Genomic DNA, 21,318 nt, shown 5'->3' with positions numbered 1-21,318 from the left:
AAAATTTTTAATAAGTTAAAAAAACAAATAAACTTAAAGACTTAACTGATAGAATGTAAGTCCCTATTTGGTATTGTGGTTAGAACCAACTTAGATCAACATCTTGTTTGGTATTGTAATTAAGCAGTGGAAGCTTTTAAAATAGATCAATAAAGTGTTTAATAAATAGTTACTGTTATGGTTTAGAAGCTAAGTTGATTTTATTCTATAGTTGTACGATAAAATTCAGTAAAGATATTTTTCCAAAGCTATATTTACAATAGAGTATACAGTTGATTTTCACAACACATCTATACAAAATAAGGCCAAATTCTATCATAAGTTTTAAACTTTCCAAATATTTTTACATTTTTATTTATTTTTTAATGATTGGCTGCCACTTCATGACGAGAAATAATGATAACATGTAGAATAGCAAAAGGCTTTAGTCTAGTCAAAGCACAATAGCGTTTACAATAATCACCATGTTATTAAAGTAAGGGTTAGGATCTCTCCCACTCTTTTTATATATATTCGCGGAAAAAGCAATGGAGACAAAATTAAGTTGTGGAAATAAATTATATATATTCTACTCTATTTTTCTGACACCATTGATTAACAAACCTTATGATGTACAACATGGACCATACACCTTCTCGGAGCTGTAACTTGAGCCTGGAAATAATTTATATATTCTATTCTTTTTATTGACATCATTTGTTAACAAACGTTATGACGTGGAACGTGATCTTTATACTTTCCCAAATGTAATTTTAGATACAACTGTTCGTTTTTGCATATATAATATATCGTTCCCAAACACACAGAAAGACAAAAGCTAATTTCATTTCAGAGGTGATTGGCCTCTTGAATCAACAAAAAATATCATTTTTAATTGCATGCGTTTTCTTTTTCTTATTCTTTTTCTCTTTGATCTCAAACATAATAATTTTATTTTACTTTTAACTTTGGTCTTTTGGTAACTCCACATTCTATGAATTTAAGGGAACAATACCGTACAATGCAAACAAATTTTCATCAATAATCACTTCTCTTTTCAGAACTTTGTTCTTTTATCATCTTTTCCGTTTTGTCACTTTAAAACTTTTTTTTTTCCTTATAATGCTCGAGCTTTATTAGTAAAATAGGCAAAGTGATTATGCCAACTTCGTTTAGAACTTCTATATAAGGGACGGCGATGGAAGTAATTAATTATATGGATATCGAAGAACACGTATAGCTTGTTCTGTGCATCAATTATACAAGTGAGAAAGAGAGAGAGAGAGAGAGAGAGAGAGAGAGAGAGAGAGAGAGAGAGAGAGAGAGAGGGCGATGGGAGATCCTGTTGGAATGGCCTTGAAGGGAGACTGTGAAGGCTTCTTGAAGTGCTTTGCTGATCGGCCTGATAAAGAGTTGTTGGATTACAGGACAGCCAATGGAGACTCCGCAATTCACATTGCAGCGGCCATGGAAGACCCTCAGCTGATCCAGAAATTTCTCGAAAGGCTAACACCAGATACCAGACTTGAAGCCTTGAAGCAAAGAGATGCGTTTGGAAACACTGGTCTTCACGAAGCGGCCGTCGTCGAAGATTTCACCGTGGCCAGGGTTTTGGTTGACTTTTCCAGAATGTCTGTTGATGCGCACGAAAATCTACTCAGGGTTCGTAACCTTTTGGGGGAAACTCCAGTTTACAGGGCTGCCGCTCTTGGAAAAACTAAAGTGCTGCAAATCTTGACTGAGCAATTTTGTGACTCAAGTTATCATTTCAATAGAGAAAACGATGATATGACAATTCTTCATATGGCTGTCCTCGGCCAACACTTCGGTAATATCTAATAATTAAATCTCCAATTAATTCATGCGTTTATAGATCAAGGGTTAAAAAATTTATTATTATTTTCTTAACTGATTAATTAATTTTCTCGACTACGTACAGAGACGGCTATTTGGTTACTTAAGAGCGAGTACTCAAGCCTTGCAGAAAAACGAGGAACGCCGAAGTCCGACGAGCTCTCGTCCACGTCCGACAAGCTTAAGGGCTTTACATGTCTTGAACTACTAACTCTAATGCCAGATGCTTTCAAGAGTGCGGATGACAAGAGGGGAATGATCAAGAGTCCTTTCCATTATCGTGCGTGGATACATTGTTTGATGTCAGGTTTGGAAAATATGACTCTACTATTTCTCATTGAGTTCACTCAATATTTGTAATACAAGAGAACAATTTGTTCGACTGATTGTACGGTCGATCGTAACTAAAATATACATAAAAGAGATTTACAGCAGAGAAAAGTTATAAAAATGAATAAGCATCAATATTGACTTTGTCTATTATACATACATTCGGTCCGGGTTACAGTATTAGCAATGAACCATGCAAATTTGATTGCATTTAATTTTGTTTCTTTCAGTATTTTTTTTTTTCATAATATCAGCGTTCTCATGGAAAATATACGGAAACAATGGTCCACCTGCCCCAACGGGGATACTGTTATTTCTGCCCAACACTCTACCCGCCTTTACTTTTTCTTAATGTTTTTAATATATTAATTATATGCAAATATAATTTAATCTCTAAAGGGATGTGGGGGCCGTTTGGGGTAGCTGCTCTACCCTTTACTTTAAGAGAATCTTCTTAAAATCAAGGGGGTGGAGGAGCTACACTGTGGCAGCGCAGTTACCCCAAATGGATCTATATAGTCGCGTTGTCATGGGTGCATGCGGCTACGATGGGAACATAAAAAAATGGATTAGGAGAAACATTTTAGTTAATTTGTATTTAAGCATAAATTAAAAAAAAATGTTTTGTTGCATTATCAGAACTTAGAATATATATAGTTAAATTCAATTGTAGTTCTAATTGCAGGTCTTCCAACGTGTCTGGATGACGACTGCAATTATAAAGAAGATATAGAGACTGATAAGATTGACAATCGCAGCGGCCACACAAAGAAGAGGCGAGGTAATGCTGAAAGAGCAGCTTTAATTTGTTAATCATAGTATAGCGGTTTCATTAATCATTATAATGCTATAAATTCAAAAATCAAAACCCGAACTAACAGCTTTGGGCTTTAGCTACGGTTATAAGTCATAACCCCCCTACGCATACGACTCTGGATCGTAATTGGGCTATATTTGTTTCGGCTAGCTTTTTGCACACCTAATCAGCTGCAAACACTTTGTCAGTTTGGCTTTTAATTAAGTAGGTTATTTTTCACAATTATTTATTGATAATATACTCCAATTTTTACTTGACATCTAGTAGTGTTTAATTTTATAAAATACCCATAAATTTTCTATTAGTAAGGAAAATTTTCATTCTATATTAGCCCAGAAGGCAAACGAAGCCTTAATTTTGACATCTAATGGTATTATCATTGCATGCTCTTTTTTTGTATTTTTTGTTAGAAACCTATTTGTTCCCCTTAAACATTTGAGCTACTATCCAGTCAACCTTTATCTTTGAAACATATCTCTGTATCAAATAGAAAGTCTGATTTTCATATTTTCATTGGCACGTCAGAAAAAATAATTACAAAAGAGACCGATCGGAGATTTGTTGCAATCTATATTTTAACAAATTTAATATTGAAATAATTATTTAGATTTTATTTTATTCATTAATTTTTAGGATAAAAGTATATTGTTTCAAGGACAAAATAGTAAAAAGGATTGTTTTAATGTATTCTCTCTTTAACAACGAGGTACATGACCGTTTTGAAAATATCGAGAGGAAAAGTAAATAATACCTCAAATAGTTGGGGGAAATATGTTCCCTTTTCTTTAGTTTCTATGGACTCATGCATATCTTATGGTAAGGAGCTTATCTACAAATTGCAGATTAAAATATTTACCATCTCAAATAAATTGCATCCACATGTCTCCTTATATTTAAACCCCCACGCTTTTAACTTGAGTCCGAGCGGCTTCCTTTTCGATGCGTTAGCATTAATTTTTCATATCATAATTATGTGCATATAAAATTTTGCCTGACCAGGTTAATCAAAATGCAGGAACGTCAATTTGGAAGATGTATATTGGTATTTGGAGGCAGGTGATTGAAGGTGCGACAAATAATAATTTCATTAATTACTTCTACATATATGATACACATTAGAAGTACAGGGGAAATGTCTAATAACTTCAATTCATTTGATGAACGGTTTTGCCGTTTGCGTGCATAATTTTGTTCATAAATTAATAAGATGTTGATGCATGCATCACCAGGATGTTCATGGATTGAGGAAATCTGGAAGGAAAAGAAAACGCATGAAGATGCGGTTGCCCTTGTCAAAAGGCTGGTTAAAATAAAAAGGTCGAACCCTCCCTCTAATCCCCAAAAGGCTGAAACAACGAAACTATAAATTTCCGAAACAACGGAACTAGAAATTTCCGGAACAACGGAAACTTCCGGAACAACGAAAACAATTACCTTGGGATTGGGCAAAGGAAAGGACATCTTGGGAAAAAAACTTGTTGATCTTTCAGCTGAAGAATTGATCGAGGTGCTGAGGAAAAAAGATGGCACTAAGGACCCAGTTGAGGATGGTGAAAACGCCACAACACAGGATAGGACATTACACTTTGCAGCTAGCAACGGAATAACAGAAATTTTGGAGGAGATACTCCAACGATATCCTCAAGCACTATTATCTAAGGCGAATGAGCTGAATGAGCAGAATATATTACATGTGGCCGTAGAGCGTCGTCAACATAAGGTCTTTGAACTCATCATGAATAAAATGCAACTGTACGTGCCCAAATGGGCTGCCAGAATTGACAAAAAAGGCTATACATTATTGCACCATGTCGCAGACATGAAACATTATAAGCAAGGAATCCGCACCTGGTCCTGTTCTCCAATTTCAGGAGGAGTTACAGTGGTTCGAGGTAAGCCCTTTGATAATATTGAATTTTGTCCCCCAAGTACATTTAATTTATTCATTGTGTTTATATAAATAAAAGCATACTCTAATATTATATTTTCGGATGGACTCCATGCATTATATATGTGTGTGTGTGTGTGAAGAGAGCTCACTGTGCTGAGTTAAAACAAGAAAGGAAGCCAGCAGTCAAAGATTCTTCAGCAATGCCACGTCAGTGCTGAGTCAGCTAATTTTGTTAAAGATTGTTGAAAGCTCACGTGTCTATTAGTTAGTTGATTAGCTTTTAGTTAGTGATGCAATATTCTGATTGGTTAGTTAGTGCAATGCTTATTTGATCAATTGTAGCTTGGAAATAAAGAGTATATAAACAGAGTCTGTAACGATTGCTTAAATGATGAAAAAGAAAATATTCCAGAGAGTTCATCTATTTTCTCAGTAACCAAACAAGCATTTAGCTTAATTTGCTATTATTTTACAGTGTGTGTGTATGCAGCGTGTAAAAAAGATAATGCCTCGCCATTATGTCATGCACCGCGACGAAATAAAAAAAATCACTGCAAGTGACCTCTTCGATCTAACACATGAAGATCAACTTAGGAAAGCACAAGAATGGATCAAAGAAACCGCTCAGGCATGCTCCGTGCTGGCAATCCTAATCGCGACCGTCGTCTTTACGGCTGCCTTCACGATACCTGGAGGTAACAATGAAAAGGGGTTTCCCCATTTCCTTAGGTCACCACTATTCTACGTTTTTACTGTAACGGACGTTGCCTCGCTGTCCTTCTCTTTGTCATCCGTTGTGATGTTTCTATCTATCCTCACCTCGCCACGTGAGTCATCTGATTTCCTTAGCGACCTTCCGAGCAAGCTGACGACTGGCTTCATTTTACTCTTCTTCTCTGTATTAACAAGCATGATTACTTTCTCGGCTTCACTTCTGCTCATCATTCGTTTGGGGAAGAAATGGACCGCCACTCTCTACGCTGCTGCTATCTTTCCAGTGGTTATTTTAGCACTCATGGAGTTTCCTGTCTATACTAATTTTGCGGCTAATTTTAAGGATTACTTGGGACCTTCGAAGAAGAAGAAGAGGACGCATTGGCGTTAATAATTAATACATACGCATGATATGATGACAATCCTTATATGTAATGCAGCTCTAATTAACGCTATTTATCTCATTGTTCTCACATATATTTTCCTTTGGGTGTGTCGTATTACTTCATGTAAAAGATGGGTTTGGTGTGGCAAATAATAATAATGTACTGTGTGTATTTCAAATTAAATAATGAATGTATGATCTATCTGTTTACTCATTATCATCAATATGAATTTTTTTTTTTTTAGTTGATAGAATCATCATTGCATTATATTGACAACTTACACCCACATGTATGTGCTCAAATGAAAATTTAGATCAGAATGAAAGTCACTATCCAAAAAATATATTTTTCATCAAGAAAGGAAAAAAAAAAACATTCAGCTTCATCCACGAATTTAAGAAACAATTGAAAAAATAATAATAATAATTCAGACTCTTCTTGTATCATATGGCTCCAAGGCTCAGTTTATACAAAATTGCATAAAAGTAACAAATCAATCACCATTTATGTTGTTGGCAATTTGTACGGTAAATCGGTCCCATTACCATTGATTTAATAGTTTTTGATAAGATTTAATTAAAAATTGATTTGTGCTTTGCAACCTCACTATCTTAAAACAAAAATTATATATATTAAAAAATCATCATAAATTATGGATTCATCATCTTCCGAACTATGGTAAAAAAATCATCATAAGTTACGTATCCATCTTCTTCCGAAGAAATCATCATAAATCACGAACTCCTCACCTTCCAAATTATGTACGTAAAAAAAAAAATTAAGAAAATACTAATAATAAATAAATAAATAAAAGGCTTGAAGGACAGGAAGAGACCACACGTGTGAGAGAGGGAGGGGAGGAAGCTGTCCAGAAAACCTGACCCCTTTGACACAAAATCGACCCGGCCAGATCTCGCAATTCCGACCCCCTCCGGCCGATCAAGGTACCGATTTGAAGCTTGGAAGACGGCCGTCATTTCTGTACCATCCTCGCCGCCGAAAACTGACCGGAATGCGGCCTTTTGAAGCTCGAAAAGCTGCGGCAAAACCCACCTCCTCTCGTTGTCGATTCCGCCATTTTGGATAACGCCACTGCCTGGATCTTGATCCTTAGCTCATCCTCATCATTTTCTGACCAATCCCGCCACCCGAAACGGCCGGATTGCTGTCGATCGGCGGCCGGAAAGCTCACGGCTTTGGGACTTCGATCTGCCACCGTCTCCACACGTGGGAGGTCACTGCAGGCACCATTAGACTCATCGCGGCTGAAAATTTCACACTTGACCTTCCGGGTTACCGTTGGCGAGGGCAAATCATTAATTTCACATTTTGAGGGTGATTTTGTAATTTTTGACCCAATATAGATTTTAATAATTTCTGAAATTGAGGATCAGATGTAATTACGATTTCAAGGGTATTGTAGTGATTTACAATTTTAGAGTATTCTAATGATTTACGGATTCGAGGGTATTTTAGTAATTTTATCGACATGAAAGTTGTAAATTATGGATAGATGTTCGTTTTGAGTTTATTGTATGAATTTAGTTCTAATTTCAATTTACGGAAAATAATTATGTCATTTCCTTAATTTAAAAGGATCTGCAAGCGAGAACCAGTCCTCGAACATGGGCGATAACCGAATCTAAAAATCATCACTATGAGTAAAATATACAAAACTTACTTTCATAGTTAATTATGATACTAAAACATGTTTGCGAAATAAATATTTTAAATGTTCTGAACACACGGCCCAAATCCCCTATATGTGATCAGACGGGCCCTAAAAGCCTCATCATATATGTATCACTGTAACTGAGGAAGGGTATTGTCAAATGATTTTATAAACAATGTTTTATACACATATACATAAACATATAATCATAATATAAACCTTGTTTCTTTTCTATTTAACATACTTAAAATCTATTTTCTTTTCATTATCACATCTAAATCCATCTTTCTCGCCTTTAAAATACTATCATAATTTATTCAAAATCAATACGAAAAACTATTAACCAAATATTTTAATAAAATATCAATGTGTGATTAAAATCTATTTCAAGGCGTTCTGCCTTTTGAGGGCATATGCATGTGATATGATGATAACAATAATACAGATAGAGATGATACAGATGAGATATAGACCTTTAGGACCCGTCTAAATACACATAAAGGTTTTGAGATGTGTGCTTGGGTGTTTTTATCCTTTGGGGATTAGATTATGCATGTACAGATATGATGAGATATGAGATGACACCTCCCCGTCTATCCGTGTAGCCCGAGGGCATGATAGTATTAGTATCTAGATAGTACATCATTACCCGTCCGTTGAGGTTCGGATATGACAATATTATTTCCCATGGATACTTGTTTAGTAATAATTTTGGCATTCACTCTCTGTTATTATAAGTGTTATGATTTCCTTGATTTTATACAGTATTATGTATTATTGTTTTATCAGTGCATGATTTAAATTAAATAAATTTATTTAAGTTCTTATGATATTATGATGGAATCGTTTAAAAAAAGATTAAATTATCTTTTTTAGTAAATTTATTTTCCAAAAAAAAAATAATAATCACTCACTGAGCTCAATGAGTTTTATACTCATTTCGTTTTATTATATTCCCCCCTCCCCCCCTCCTCCCAATAAGAGGTTGTAAGTACACCAAATCGACCCAACGACTATAGATATATTTTGAGTTTGGGTCACGTGATGGTGTTAGAAAATATAGATGATTTTTTTTGTTAGGACATCCAGATCATCTTTTATTTTTTTGGATTGTATAAATTTTGTTGTATTATTCTTTTGTGATTAAGAATAAACTAATGTATATTAATATTAGTTCTAATATAATCTTTCAATACTTTGGAGATATCTTAGGTAATAATTCAGCATTTTGACTGAGAATGTTGATTCTTGGAGTTGGTTGTATATTGATTTATTTTGGGAGTACTTGTATTACATATTTACAGGCTCGAAGTGTCATATTTATAAAGAAAACTTTGTCAAATTTTTAGCAGAATCCCTACTAATTAGATTATTATCTATTCAGTTTGATGAGACTAAATAGACTCACCCCTATGGTTCGGGGCGGATCGTTTCAATGTAATCCATAATGGTCATGATTTCTTTATAAAATAGCGAAAAACTTAAGGCTTAAGGCTTAGGCAAAGCACAATCGCCTTTGCGTTATGAGAATATGGTGAATTGGTGGTTATTATGTATATTCGATGAAAAAGCAATGCAGACAAAAGTCGTTGAAATAATTTGTTCTATTCCTTTTCTGAACCCGATAGGTTAAATACTTTATCTTTATTTTATTCTTATCATGCTTGAACTTCATTAAGAAATTAAGCAAAGTGATTATGCCAACTTATATTGAGACAATTAAACTTAAGGAAATCGAAGAACACAGCTTGTTCAGTGTATCAATTATACAAGTGAGAGAGAGAAGCGAGATGGCGCTTGTGTTTATGGATGAGATGAGGATAACGAAGGGAGATTCTTATGGAATAGCCTTAATGAGAGAATGTAATGATGGCTGCTTGGATTACTTTGCTCAACTAACAGCTGAAGATTTTTTGGGATAGTATCTCCATTCTTCATATTGCTGTCCTTGCCAAGCACTTCGGTAATAATAGTTAAATCTCTCGTTCAATCTGCATTTTAGAAACGCGCTGGTGATCATGAGTAATTAATGGTGAATTTATATACATAAATTAATGAATTTATTTCTTTATAAATCAAGAGTATAAAAATTTATTATTATCTTCAAGATTACGAAGCGCATGAAGATATGGACGAGTCTTGTCCATACATTCTTAATACGTAGATATATAAACTAATTACTACCTTTCATGGAGGAAAAAAAATGATAAAATAGACTTAAACGCTGACAAATACAGTATATATACACCTAGCCAGGGTTACTATGTTGGCATTTAACTATGTAAACCTGGCCGGATTTACTTTATTTTTGTTAGTATTTTGACTGAATATCAGTTCTCTTTTGAAAAACATATGCATGATATTTATATATCATGAGTAAGATTGAAAATTTTGACAGAAACATCGACTTAGACTTAATTAAAAAATCAATTAATTAACATAATAAACCCCAATTTACTATACTATTATTTCTGTCAAACCTCTATTCACCTTCATTTTCTTTAGCATTTTTTATACATTAATTATGTACGTATAGTTCCATCTCCTATGAGATATATGGTCCAGTTGACCTAGGTGCATGCCTTTGCAATGGAAACAATAAGCAAATTAATTAGGAGAAATAATTATTTAATTTGCATTTATACATATATACGATGAAGTGAAGTTACAAAAAAAAAAAAATACTTGCGGGTCTACATCATTAGAACTTAAAATATATAGAGTTAAATTCAATCGCATTTTTACTCGCAGGTCTTCCAAACGTATCTGGATGAGGATATCGTTGACCACAATTATAAAAGAGATTTGAAGACAGTTAGGATTGCAGAATCGCATCAGCCAGGCAGAGAAGAGTAATGGCGAAAGAGCAGCTTTAATTTGTTCATCATAATCATGAAATAGTGGCTTCTTTATAACGCTAAATTCGAAAATCAAAACCCGAACAAACAACTTTAGCTACGGTTACAAGTCATAACCAACTTACACATACGACTCCCGATTGTACTTGGGCTGTATTTGTTTTGGCTAGCTTTTTGAAAGCTCAGCTGTAAACATCTTGCCAGTTTGGCTTTCTAAGTTGGTCAATTTTCGACCCCGCTAATAGGGAAGAGAATTGGATAAATGTTAAAAATAAACAGATAATATTAGAACTTCAACTCAATTTTTTAGATTCTGTTTTGAGTTTTGAAAAATATTTTTGAATAATCATAAATCAAATGAATCGTCAAACTTTTGGATTATGTCATTATGAAATAAAAATTGAAGAATAAGCTTAATGTATTTCACGATGTCGAAAAATATGCAAGAAGGAAATTAGAAATTGTTTAAGGGCAAAATATTCTGAAATTAAACGTTCAAATCCGACATTATTTATATTACAAGAGTAAAATTATCATTTTGCAAACATTTCCTAACAAATTCCAACTTTCTTAACGCCAAGGTGAAAAAAGATGATTTTTTTTTTAAACCTCGGGTGGAGAAATTGTAAGTGTCAAAATTCTTAGGTATTTTAATACTTTAGAATAAATGTGATTATTATATTCGCGGAAATTAAAAAGCAATGGAGATAGAAGCTGTAGAATAAATGTGATTATTATATTCGCAGAAAAAGGAATAGGGACCAGCAAAGCTGTTGGATTAACTTCACCTTTATTCTGTTCTTATAATTAGTATGCTTGAGCCCTACTAATATAATATGCAAAGTGATTGTGCCAATTTGATAACTTCGTTTAGAACTTCTAGAATGATTAAACCTATATATATTCAATACAATAGCGTGAGTGAGTGAGAGAGAGAGAGAGAGAGAGAGAGAAAAATGGATCCTTATGGAATGGCCTTGAAGGGAGACTGTCGAGGCTTCTTGCAGTACTTTGCTCAACGAACTGCTAAAGACTTGTTGGATTACAGGACAGTCAACGGGGACAGAGCAATTCACATTGCAGCGGCCATGGAAGACCCTCAGCTGATCCAGGAATTTCTCGAAAGTCTAACATCGGAGACCAGACTTGAAGTCTTGAAGCAAACAGATGCGTTTGGAAACAATGGTCTTCACGAAGCGGCCGTCGTCGAAAATTTTGACGTGGCCAGGATTTTGATTGACTTTTCCAGACAGTCTGGTGATGCGTACAAAAATCTGCTTGAGGCTAAAAACGGTTTGGGGGAAACCCCAGTTTACAGGGCTGCTGCTCTTGGGAAAACTAAACTGTTGCAAATCTGGACTGAGCAAGTTGGTGACTTACGTCATCATTTCCGTAGAAATGATGGCAAGACCGTTCTTCATATGGCTGTCCTTGGCCAACACTTCGGTAAAATATAGTAATTAAATCTCTCTTTCATTCATTCATATATAGATCAATAGTTAAATTAAATTTTATTTACATCTATTTTAGGTGGTTTTGGGTTATGTTAAAAAAAAAAAGAGTTAAATTAAAGTTTAAAAATTTATTAGTTGTCTTCTTAATTAACTAATTAATGAATCTGCTTGCATGAATACGTACAGACACTGCTATTTGGTTACTTAAACACCACTCAAGCCTTGTGAACAAACTAACGTCCGAGGGGCCTGATGGCTTGACATGTCTTCAACTACTAGCTCTAATGCCATCTGCTTTCAAGAGTTATTCGAAGACCGCGGAGATATGGACCAGTCTTGTCTCTTCTTGTACGTGAATATATGCATTTATTTCTTGCTTTCGTGGATACAAAAACCATATGAAAGAGATTAAAGCTGATTAATGAAGTGTAAATACATCCGTTCGGGGTTACTGTGTTGGCCGAGATTACCATGTAGTAAGCCCGACTTGATATACCGTTATCCCTGTCAACATTCTAGCAGCCTTCAATTTCTTTAGCATTTTTTATATAGTAATTATATATACACATATATATAGTTCCATCTCTAAGGGGATATATAGTCCAGTTGACTTCGGTGCATGCCGTTACAATTGCAATTTCTAATTGCAGGTCTTCCAACGTATGATGATGACGATTGCGTTGACTACAATTACAAAGAAGATTTGGAAACTGGTAAAATTGACAATTGCGTCGCCTGCAGAAAGCGGACGAGAGGTAGTGTTGAGGCAGCTTTAATTTGTTCATAATCATAATATAGTGGTTTCATTAATCATTATAACTCTTTAAATTAAAAAATGAAAATCCGAACTAACAGCTTTAGCTGCGGTTACAAGTCATAATATTTGTTTTGGCTATCTTTTTGACGACTCAGCTGTAAACACTTTCTCAGTTTGCCTTTTAAATTGATTATTTTTCACAATTATTTATTGATAAGTTTACTCCAAAAATGAGAATAAAAAAAGAACTTTTATGACATCTAGTGGTTTAGCTTTACCAAATACCCACGAATTTTCCATTAATAACTAAAACTTTCATTTTAGAGCAATTGTCTCTTAGAAGCCAAACAGAATATTAGTTTTGAGACCTAAATAAACAATAAATAATATAATATAAAAGCTAGTTTTCTTTTAGACGTCGATTTTTTCCCTTTGTTTTTTTTGGTAACTCAAAAATAAACTAGATATAGATGAAGAATCATCACAGTGAAGTGGAATCCTCTAGACGCAATAACAGTATGCCAATTTTGAAAATACTAAGGCGGGAAGTGTGAAATACCTTAAATAGTACGGGGAAAAGATGAAGTTCCTTTTTTCTTTAATTTCTATGGACTTGTACAAATTCTCATGATGAGGACCTTAACTACCAATTGATACAAAGATTAACTACCAATTCATACAAAGACATATTGGAAATTGATTGGTGAAGCATACAAGCAACTAAAGTAAAATTGAGAAATCATAAGACAACAGAATCACATAAGAACACCAAAATTTACATGATTTGGCTTTTAACTTACGTCCATGGGCGAAGATATAAAGAAAATATTTTACTAGTGAAATTAAGATTACAAATATTATAATATTTTGGCTCACTACCTAGAATCTCAATATACCCAATCTCTCACTCACTAATCACTCAACTCTCACCGGCTTTTTCTCGTCTCAAAATGGATCTAAAGAAGAAGAGAAGAATTGGATGATTTTATTATTTTATTATTTTTTTCTTTTAATCTATGCGGTGCCGCATCACTCTTTTTTTTCCTTCTTTTTTTTCATTTATTCGAGTCAAAGAAGGAATCAGCGCCTCCTTTTTCAAAATGAGCAAGCCCACCTTCTAGAAGGGTGGTGCCTGCATGCCATTTTTGTCCAGACACACAGTATTTTATTATAGGGAGCGGTTTCCTTTTTGATGTGGTGGCATTAATTTTTCATATCGTATAAATACACATATAGTTATAAAATTGCGCCTGAGCAGTTAATCAAAATGCAGGAATTCCAATTTGGAAGATGTACATTGGCATTTGGAGGCAAGTGATTGAAGGTGCGACCAATAATAATTTCATTAATTACTTCTACATTTATGAATTACGCAGCAGAACAGGGGAAATGTAACATAACTTGAGCAATTCATTCAGTTGATGAATGGATTTGCCGCACTTGCGTGCGAAATTGTTTATAAATTAACAAGGTGTTGATGCATGCATGACCAGGACGTCCGGCGATAAAGAAAATCTGGATGAAAAAGCAAATGCATAAAAATGTGAATAAACTGCTCAAAAAGCTGGTTAAAGAAGAAACCCTTTGTCTTGGGGATGGAGAGCAGAACCCAGAAATTTCCTTGCCGAGCCCAGAAAGTTCCTCAACTTCCTTGCCGAACCCAGAAATTTCCTCGTCGAACCCCGAAAGTTCCACAAGTTCCTTGCCGAACCCAGAAATTTTCTCGCCGGACCCAGAAAGTTCCACAACTTCGCCAGCTAATATTTCCACAATTTCCTTAGGATTAGGCAAAGGAAATATGCTCAAGGCAAAAAAACTTGTTGATTTTTCAGCTGGAGAATTGGACGAATTGCTGCTGAAGAAAGATTGCACTAACAAAGGAAATATGATCAAGGCAAAAAAATTTGTTGATTTTTCAGCTGCAGAATTGGTCGAATTGTTTGTGAAGAAAGATTGCACTATCAAAGGAGTTCCTAATCATAAAAAGGATAAGAATTGGGCAATCAGGTTGACGCTACTCTTTGCAGCAAGCAATGGAATAACAGAGATTTTGAAGGAGATAATCCATCAACATCCTCAAGCAATATTGTTAGATAACTTGAATGAGAAAGAGCAGAATATATTACATGTGGCCGTAAAGCGTCGTCAATATAAGGTCTTTGAACTCATCACGAAGGAAATGCAACTGTCTGTGCCCAAATGGGCTTCAAGAATTGACAAGAAAGGCTACACATTACTGCACCATGTCGCAGACATGAAACATTATAAAGAAGGAACCCGCCCTGGCCCTGTTCTCCAATTTCAGGAGGAGTTACAATTGTTCGAGGTAAGCCCTTCGATAATATTTAATTTTGTCCCACAAAATGTAATTTATTCAGTTATATATACATATAACTTATGTGCACATGAATTTTCATGCAGATATAGGATTTTAGAACAGTGTAAAATATTTTTGAAATAATGTGAAAGGCTTTCAAACGGTTATAAAACCTAAAATCCACACAAAAAATTTGTGTAGACACCATATTTGAGTATCTTCATATATGTAAAATAATTTTTTTCCATTGAAGGATCTCCTTAACTTACCAAAATAAGGGACAAGTTAAAAAACAAGAAAAACACATACATCAATATATATTACTAGATAAAATACACTGCACTTTTACTTGTCTTTTAATTTATTCTTTACTTTAATAACTTAAGAGATCTGTTATTAAATAATCGCTCGTTGCTCGCTCTCTCCCCCTATATATACTATGTGGTTTAATAGTTTTCTTAAACTTTAATAAAGTACACAATCTTGGACTAAATTAGTACTCTCTCCCTCTCTCTATCCCCTTCCCCCTCTCTCTCACTCACTCTCTCTCTCTCTATATATACGTATATATGTATGTATATGTATATTCATTCTCAGGTGATTCACCATTTCATTATTTTATAAAACACTTTTTTTTTTCTTTAATTGTGTAAAACCTTTTACAACCCTCTTAGAAGTTTTTTACAATTGAGTAAAACCTTGAATCTATATTTTAAAATGCTACAGAGATAATGACTACACATGTGGCTATGTGTATAGGCCTCCCTCCCTATTTAACGTGTGTGTGTGTGTATGCAGCATGTAAAAGAGATAATGCCTCGCCATTATGCTATGCACCGCGACGAAAAAAATAAGATGACTGCAAGTGACCTCTTTAATCTAACACATGAAGATCAACTTAGGAAAGCACAAGAATGGATCAAAGAAACCTCTCAGGCATGCTCCGTGCTGGCAATCCTAATCGCAACCGTCGTCTTTACAGCTGCCTTCACCATACCTGGAGGTAACAATGATAAGGGGTTTCCCCATTTCCTTAAGTCACCACTTTTCTATGTTTTTACTGTAATGGACGTTGCCTCCTTGGCCTTATCTTTGTCATCCGTTGTTATGTTCCTATCCATCCTCACGTCGCCACGTGAGTCATCTGATTTCCTTAGAGAACTTCCGCGCAAGTTGATGGTTGGCTTCACTTTGCTCTTCTTTTCTGTACTAACAAGCATGATTACTTTCTCGGCTTCACTTCTACTCATCATTCGTATGGAGAAGAAATGGACCGCTGCTCTCTATGCCGCTGCTATCTTTCCAGTGATTGTTTTAGCACTCATGGAGTTTCCTTACTGTGCTGATTTTTTGGCTAATGGGAAGGTCTATTACTTGGAATTTATGAATAATTTTCCTTGGAAGAAGAAGAAGAAGAAGAAGTACACGCGTTATTTCTAAGTTGTATGCATGATAGGATGGCAATCTTTATATGTATTGCACCTCTAATTATTTTACTTGGTTCTTACAGTGGTTTTTCCTTTGGGTGTGTTGTATCATGTCATGTAAAATATTAATGTACTGGGTGTATTTCGAATTAAATATTGAATGTGTTAACACATGTAATTGTTACTCATTATCGTCAGTGAAGTTAATTGCATTATATTGACAACCAACGCGAACGTGTATATGCGCTGATAAAAATTTAGATCAAAACAAAAGTCAATGTCCAAAGTATTATTCATCAAGAAAGAAAAATAAAATTCAGCTGCATCCGGCGAATTTAAAAAACAATTGAATTCACTGTCCTCTTGCTTCAATTAAATGGCTTCAAGGTCTAACTTATACAAAAGACAAAAAGTAAGAAACCAATCATCATTTCTGTTGTTTTGGCAATTTCTATTCTAAATCAGTCTCCATTATCATTAATTTAATAATTTTTTATAAGACATCTCATACAAATTGATTTGGCCTTTACACACCCCGCTATCTTAAAAAGAAAATTCATTAAATATATTAAAAATAATAATAAATAACGGATTCATCACCTTTAAAATTATGATAATAAGAAAATTATCATAAATCACAAATTCATCTTCCACCAAATTATGTAATCCATAATGATCATGATTTCTTCTAATGCACATGTTATAATAGCAATGATTCTTGACACAAACACACACACACACATGTATATGGAGTGAGCTTCTAATAAAGAATATCCTATTTTATTGGAATGCTGTGTCTCTTATCAGGAGCCACTGGATTCAAGTTCATAAAATTTGCACATGATGGACCAAACACTATGTAGACACAAAGAACAGGGGATATCGTAAACATGTTTTTTTTTTAACTTAATTAGAAATTATTTTAAACATGTTTCAGTTGTTGAAATTATTGTTTTTGGATATTATATAAACATATTAAAACTTGCATCATTTAGTTAGGTTGGTGAAAATCCCTTTTCTTGAAAAAAGAGGTTTAGAATTCAAATCTCTTTCACATAGGTGGGGAGATGATTAGGTTGCCATTAATATAAATCATAAAGAAAATAAAGACATTAAAACCTTCATCACATTTTAAAATTTTTTTTTTTATTTTTGAAAATTATTTCTGAATCGTAAATCAAATGAACCCTTGAATTTTGGATTATGAAATAAAAAATTAAGCATAAATTGATGTATTTCAGAATGTTGTAGAACATTCAAGAAACAAATTAGAAATTGTTTTAAGGCAAAATAATGATGATATTCCACAGTACCATTGATTGATGCAATGGAATCAATGAATCATCACATCCAGCCAAGACATAACGTCGAATATTGAATGGAGTTGAGCTATTAGCACCCCTTCCGGAACTCTTATGAACCTTTTTTTTTTCTAAACAAATCCATTTAAAAGAGTTTTTAAATTTCGGTGCTTACAATTATCTAATATTTATTCTACGAATAACCCCTGAACAAACTTACAACCCTTCAAGAGCAAACTCTCTTTCTAGGTTTTCTTTTTCCCGCAATCCCGCTGATAGATGCAAGTTGTTCACTCCTCAATTATCAATACCGTGGGAATGGCAATTTTTCGGCTAAATTGGGTGAAATTTTACAATTTTTTTTTTTGAATGATTTAGGTTTTAGAAAAAGAGAGATAAAAGAACATTTAAGTAAAAGGAATACTTAATTGAAGATAACATAGATCTTTTAGCTTCACACCCAAGGCGAAAATCAAATGGGGCCGTTGATGTTCTTTGAGCGATACTGAAAATAGAAATAAAGCAAAATCAGCCTTCATCATTTACTTACAAGGGACATTAGAAAGTAAACAATTACTTTAGAGATGTAGAAATATTTATGAAGGGTTGATTGGGAATTAAATTAAAGTATCATAATTTTCAAAACTTCTAGTAGTCGCGTGTATGTAAAAGGTGGATTAATTATAAGGACTTTGGAGGGGTGTAAAAATCACAACTCCATTGAATAACAACAAGTGTGTTAATCATTGGTTAAAGATTTTGATGATTAAAAATTCCATTCACACTGGCATTTCGATCGAGCATGTGTTTAATTGTTGTCATCTAGTGAGTCAAATGAATTTTCGTAGACAATTACCCACACTTTCGAGGGGCTGTGCGGCGGCTGCCTAGCTCATTCGGGCCTGAGCTGCTCCTTTCACTTGCTGGGACTCTGAACTTCCAGAAACTCCTAAGTTCCTCTCTCATAATAATGCTAATATGGAGTGATGGTTTTTTTATTTTTTCGTTTTCGGCTAAACCATCTTGTTTTGTAGGCCACCCATCTGTATTGGTTCTTCTAAAATTATTTTGCGGGATATAGTTTATTATGTCCCCTAAATAAGTGTTCCCTGCTTTTTAATTTAATAAATTGCCTTACTGGTCAAGGTTTAATTGAAAAAAAATAATCGAGCATGTGTTTTGTTCATATAATAGGATATTTAAAAAATTTTAATAAAAAATAGGTGTTGATTTTTTTAATACTAATATGATTTTTTTGAGTTACAATCAGAAATTTGCCGGGATTAACTTAGATGAAGGCCTTGTGTTATTGTGGTTGGGTAGTGGTAATTTTTAAACAACAGAATTAAAAGTATTTAGTAAACACTTATTGTTGTAATTTGAAAATTAAGTTTGATTTAATTTTACATTTGTATGATGAAAACCTATAAATCTTTACTATTTTTATTAAAATTATTATTTAAAAACTATATTTGTCACATAATTTTATATTATAATTACAACTTTTTTTCCAACAATACACCAGTAATAATCAAGACCTAATTCTCTGTCAAATCTCATATATTTTTTCTAGCGAAAAAAAAAATTGATAAGTTCTAAAATTTTCAATTATTTTTGCATTTTTACCAATCAGATGAAAAATTGATAATTTCCCATTTATTTTCCCTCATGTTTTAATGATTGTGGCGGCCAGACAAAACCTTAGTCATGAGAGTGACCAAGGATTGGCCTGTCACGGGCAGTAGTAATCAACAAAATAGCAAAAGGCTTTGGGCTTAGGCACTGCACGCTTTTGGATAAAATCAAGGACCTTTTCAGAAGGAAATGTGGCGGATTTCCTCTCTTTTACGGTCGGTTGTAGCACCCGCTGCTTTAATTGATTATTCACCCTTTTCAAGTGTAATTTCTATGTTATGTATAGTTGCGCCAAAGGCCTTGGAGTAAATTCACTCTTTTTTTTTTTTTTTTATATATCAATCAAAACCTCTTTCCAAACCGTACAGCCTTCTTCCAAAATCTCCTTTACTTTAAAAACGTGTGATTATTATATTCGCGGATAAAATAAGCAATAGGCACAAAAGTAGTAGAATAAATGTGATTATTATATTCGCGGAGAGACAAAATTAAGCTGTTGGAAATTAAATAATCTATTCTATTCTTTTTCCTGACCCCGTCGATCGATTAACGTTACCATTATTAAGATTCTTATAATTATGCCAACTTCGTTTAGAACTCGTAGAAGGATGCAAGGAACGGACATTATAATACTAAGACAATTAAAACCAAGGATATTGAAGGACATCTACGTACAGCTTGTTCTTTGTATCAATTATATATACAAGTGAGAGAACGAGAGAGATAGCGAAATGGATCGTACAGATGTGATGAGGATAACACTATAGGGACGGATCATATGGATAACACGTGGAAAACGAAGGGCGGCAATCCTTATGGAATGGCCTTAAAGGGAAACCGTCGTTCCATCAAGACTGTCATAATAGTTTTTTTAGATTTTCATAAAATTTAAGATTCTAAACCATACAAGTACGCTATATATGTAGTGCATTTTTTAATAAGAGGTCCTACATTTTGTTAAAGTGCGAAATGAATTTTTATAATATTTTTTTTATAAAGAAGGCGAGTGTTGAGTGTTAAAAAATGCATATTTATAAAGGAGAAAACCGTCATTTTACATTTCAAGTCTTACTAACAACCCTTACTTTTATGTATTTAACCTTCTTGTGATTTAATTACATGTGTTTTATTTTAATTAAGTATTTTATGTATTTTAGGGGCATTATAGTCATTTCACAATAAATGAGAGATCAGACGGCAAAACGGACATCACTTTTGAACTCAGGACATTCGAAAACCTTAGGAGGAGCATAAAAGGAAAAATGGCACTATTCATATGTACGGTACTATTCACGTGTACGGTACTAACTACGTTACTGTTCACAACACTGTTCACATAGACGGATCGATGACGTGGCATTGACCGATGATGTGGCATTGACTGATGAGGTGTCACGATCCTGTTGGGCTAAAATTCTTATGTACTGTTGATGGTGACGTGGCAGCATATCAGTGGATGAAAAATCTCGCGTACGGTACATGCATCACACAGGATTATTTTCAACCAAACCGCGTTACTGTTCATCCGAGTCAAACCGCGTTACTGTTCATCCGCGTGGTCAAACCGTGGACTGTTGACTAATGACGTGGCGCAATCCTGAGCGTCCAAACTGTTTTTAATCCGATGGCCATGATTTACTCCATGTATCTATAAAAAGGGGGTCTCCCCCCCTAATTTGATATCTCTGAATCCATTTTTGGGATCCATTTTATGTAATTCCTTCTCCATCTTGTATTTTCTTCGTATTTTAATAAATTCCCATTTTGCCCCTAGTTCAACTATGAGTGGCTAATTTTCTTTCAAGCTTGGGTTGAAGGTGAAGTCTCAACATGTGTCATGGGCTTAATTTGGTAAATTTATTTTCTCTTCCCCTCTAATTTTTGTGGATGTTTTGACTTCTCGTCGACAAATAATAATAGTCTTGT

General features: G+C 34.1%; 2 protein-coding genes across 2 annotated transcripts; both read left to right on the top strand.

Moving 5' to 3' along the window:
* Positions 1–1,311: 1,311 nt before the first annotated feature.
* Positions 1,312–5,976, top strand: LOC18055246. Its single transcript, XM_006452185.2, has 5 exons — positions 1,312–1,807; positions 1,919–2,140; positions 2,849–2,944; positions 4,471–4,700; positions 5,362–5,976. Exons 1-5 carry the CDS (start codon positions 1,312–1,314, stop codon positions 5,974–5,976), a joined length of 1,659 nt encoding a protein of 552 aa, XP_006452248.2.
* Positions 5,977–11,457: 5,481 nt separating this feature from the next.
* Positions 11,458–16,469, top strand: LOC18055243. Its single transcript, XM_024177851.1, has 5 exons — positions 11,458–11,947; positions 12,142–12,303; positions 12,606–12,668; positions 14,206–15,038; positions 15,828–16,469. The coding sequence occupies exons 1-5, from the start codon at positions 11,458–11,460 to the stop codon at positions 16,467–16,469; spliced, it is 2,190 nt and encodes a 729-aa protein (XP_024033619.1).
* Positions 16,470–21,318: the final 4,849 nt, after the last annotated feature.

This window comes from Citrus clementina, unplaced genomic scaffold, assembly GCF_000493195.1.
Source record: "Citrus clementina cultivar Clemenules unplaced genomic scaffold, Citrus_clementina_v1.0 scaffold_1, whole genome shotgun sequence".
Classification (NCBI taxonomy): Eukaryota; Viridiplantae; Streptophyta; class Magnoliopsida; order Sapindales; family Rutaceae; genus Citrus; species Citrus x clementina.
The sequence above is the reverse complement of the archived record's forward strand: the minus strand, read 5'-3'. Positions and strand labels throughout refer to the sequence as shown.

Coding starts and splice junctions, on each gene's coding strand:
- LOC18055243 (XM_024177851.1), top strand. CDS start 11,458: ATGGATCCTTATGGAATGGCCTTGAAGGGAGACTGTCGAGGCTTCTTG. Junction 11,948..12,141: donor TGTCCTTGGCCAACACTTCG/GTAAAATATAGT, acceptor GAATACGTACAG/ACACTGCTATTTGGTTACTT. Junction 15,039..15,827: donor AGGAGTTACAATTGTTCGAG/GTAAGCCCTTCG, acceptor GTGTGTATGCAG/CATGTAAAAGAGATAATGCC.
- LOC18055246 (XM_006452185.2), top strand. CDS start 1,312: ATGGGAGATCCTGTTGGAATGGCCTTGAAGGGAGACTGTGAAGGCTTC. Junction 2,141..2,848: donor GATACATTGTTTGATGTCAG/GTTTGGAAAATA, acceptor TTCTAATTGCAG/GTCTTCCAACGTGTCTGGAT. Junction 4,701..5,361: donor TAGAGCGTCGTCAACATAAG/GTCTTTGAACTC, acceptor GTGTGTATGCAG/CGTGTAAAAAAGATAATGCC.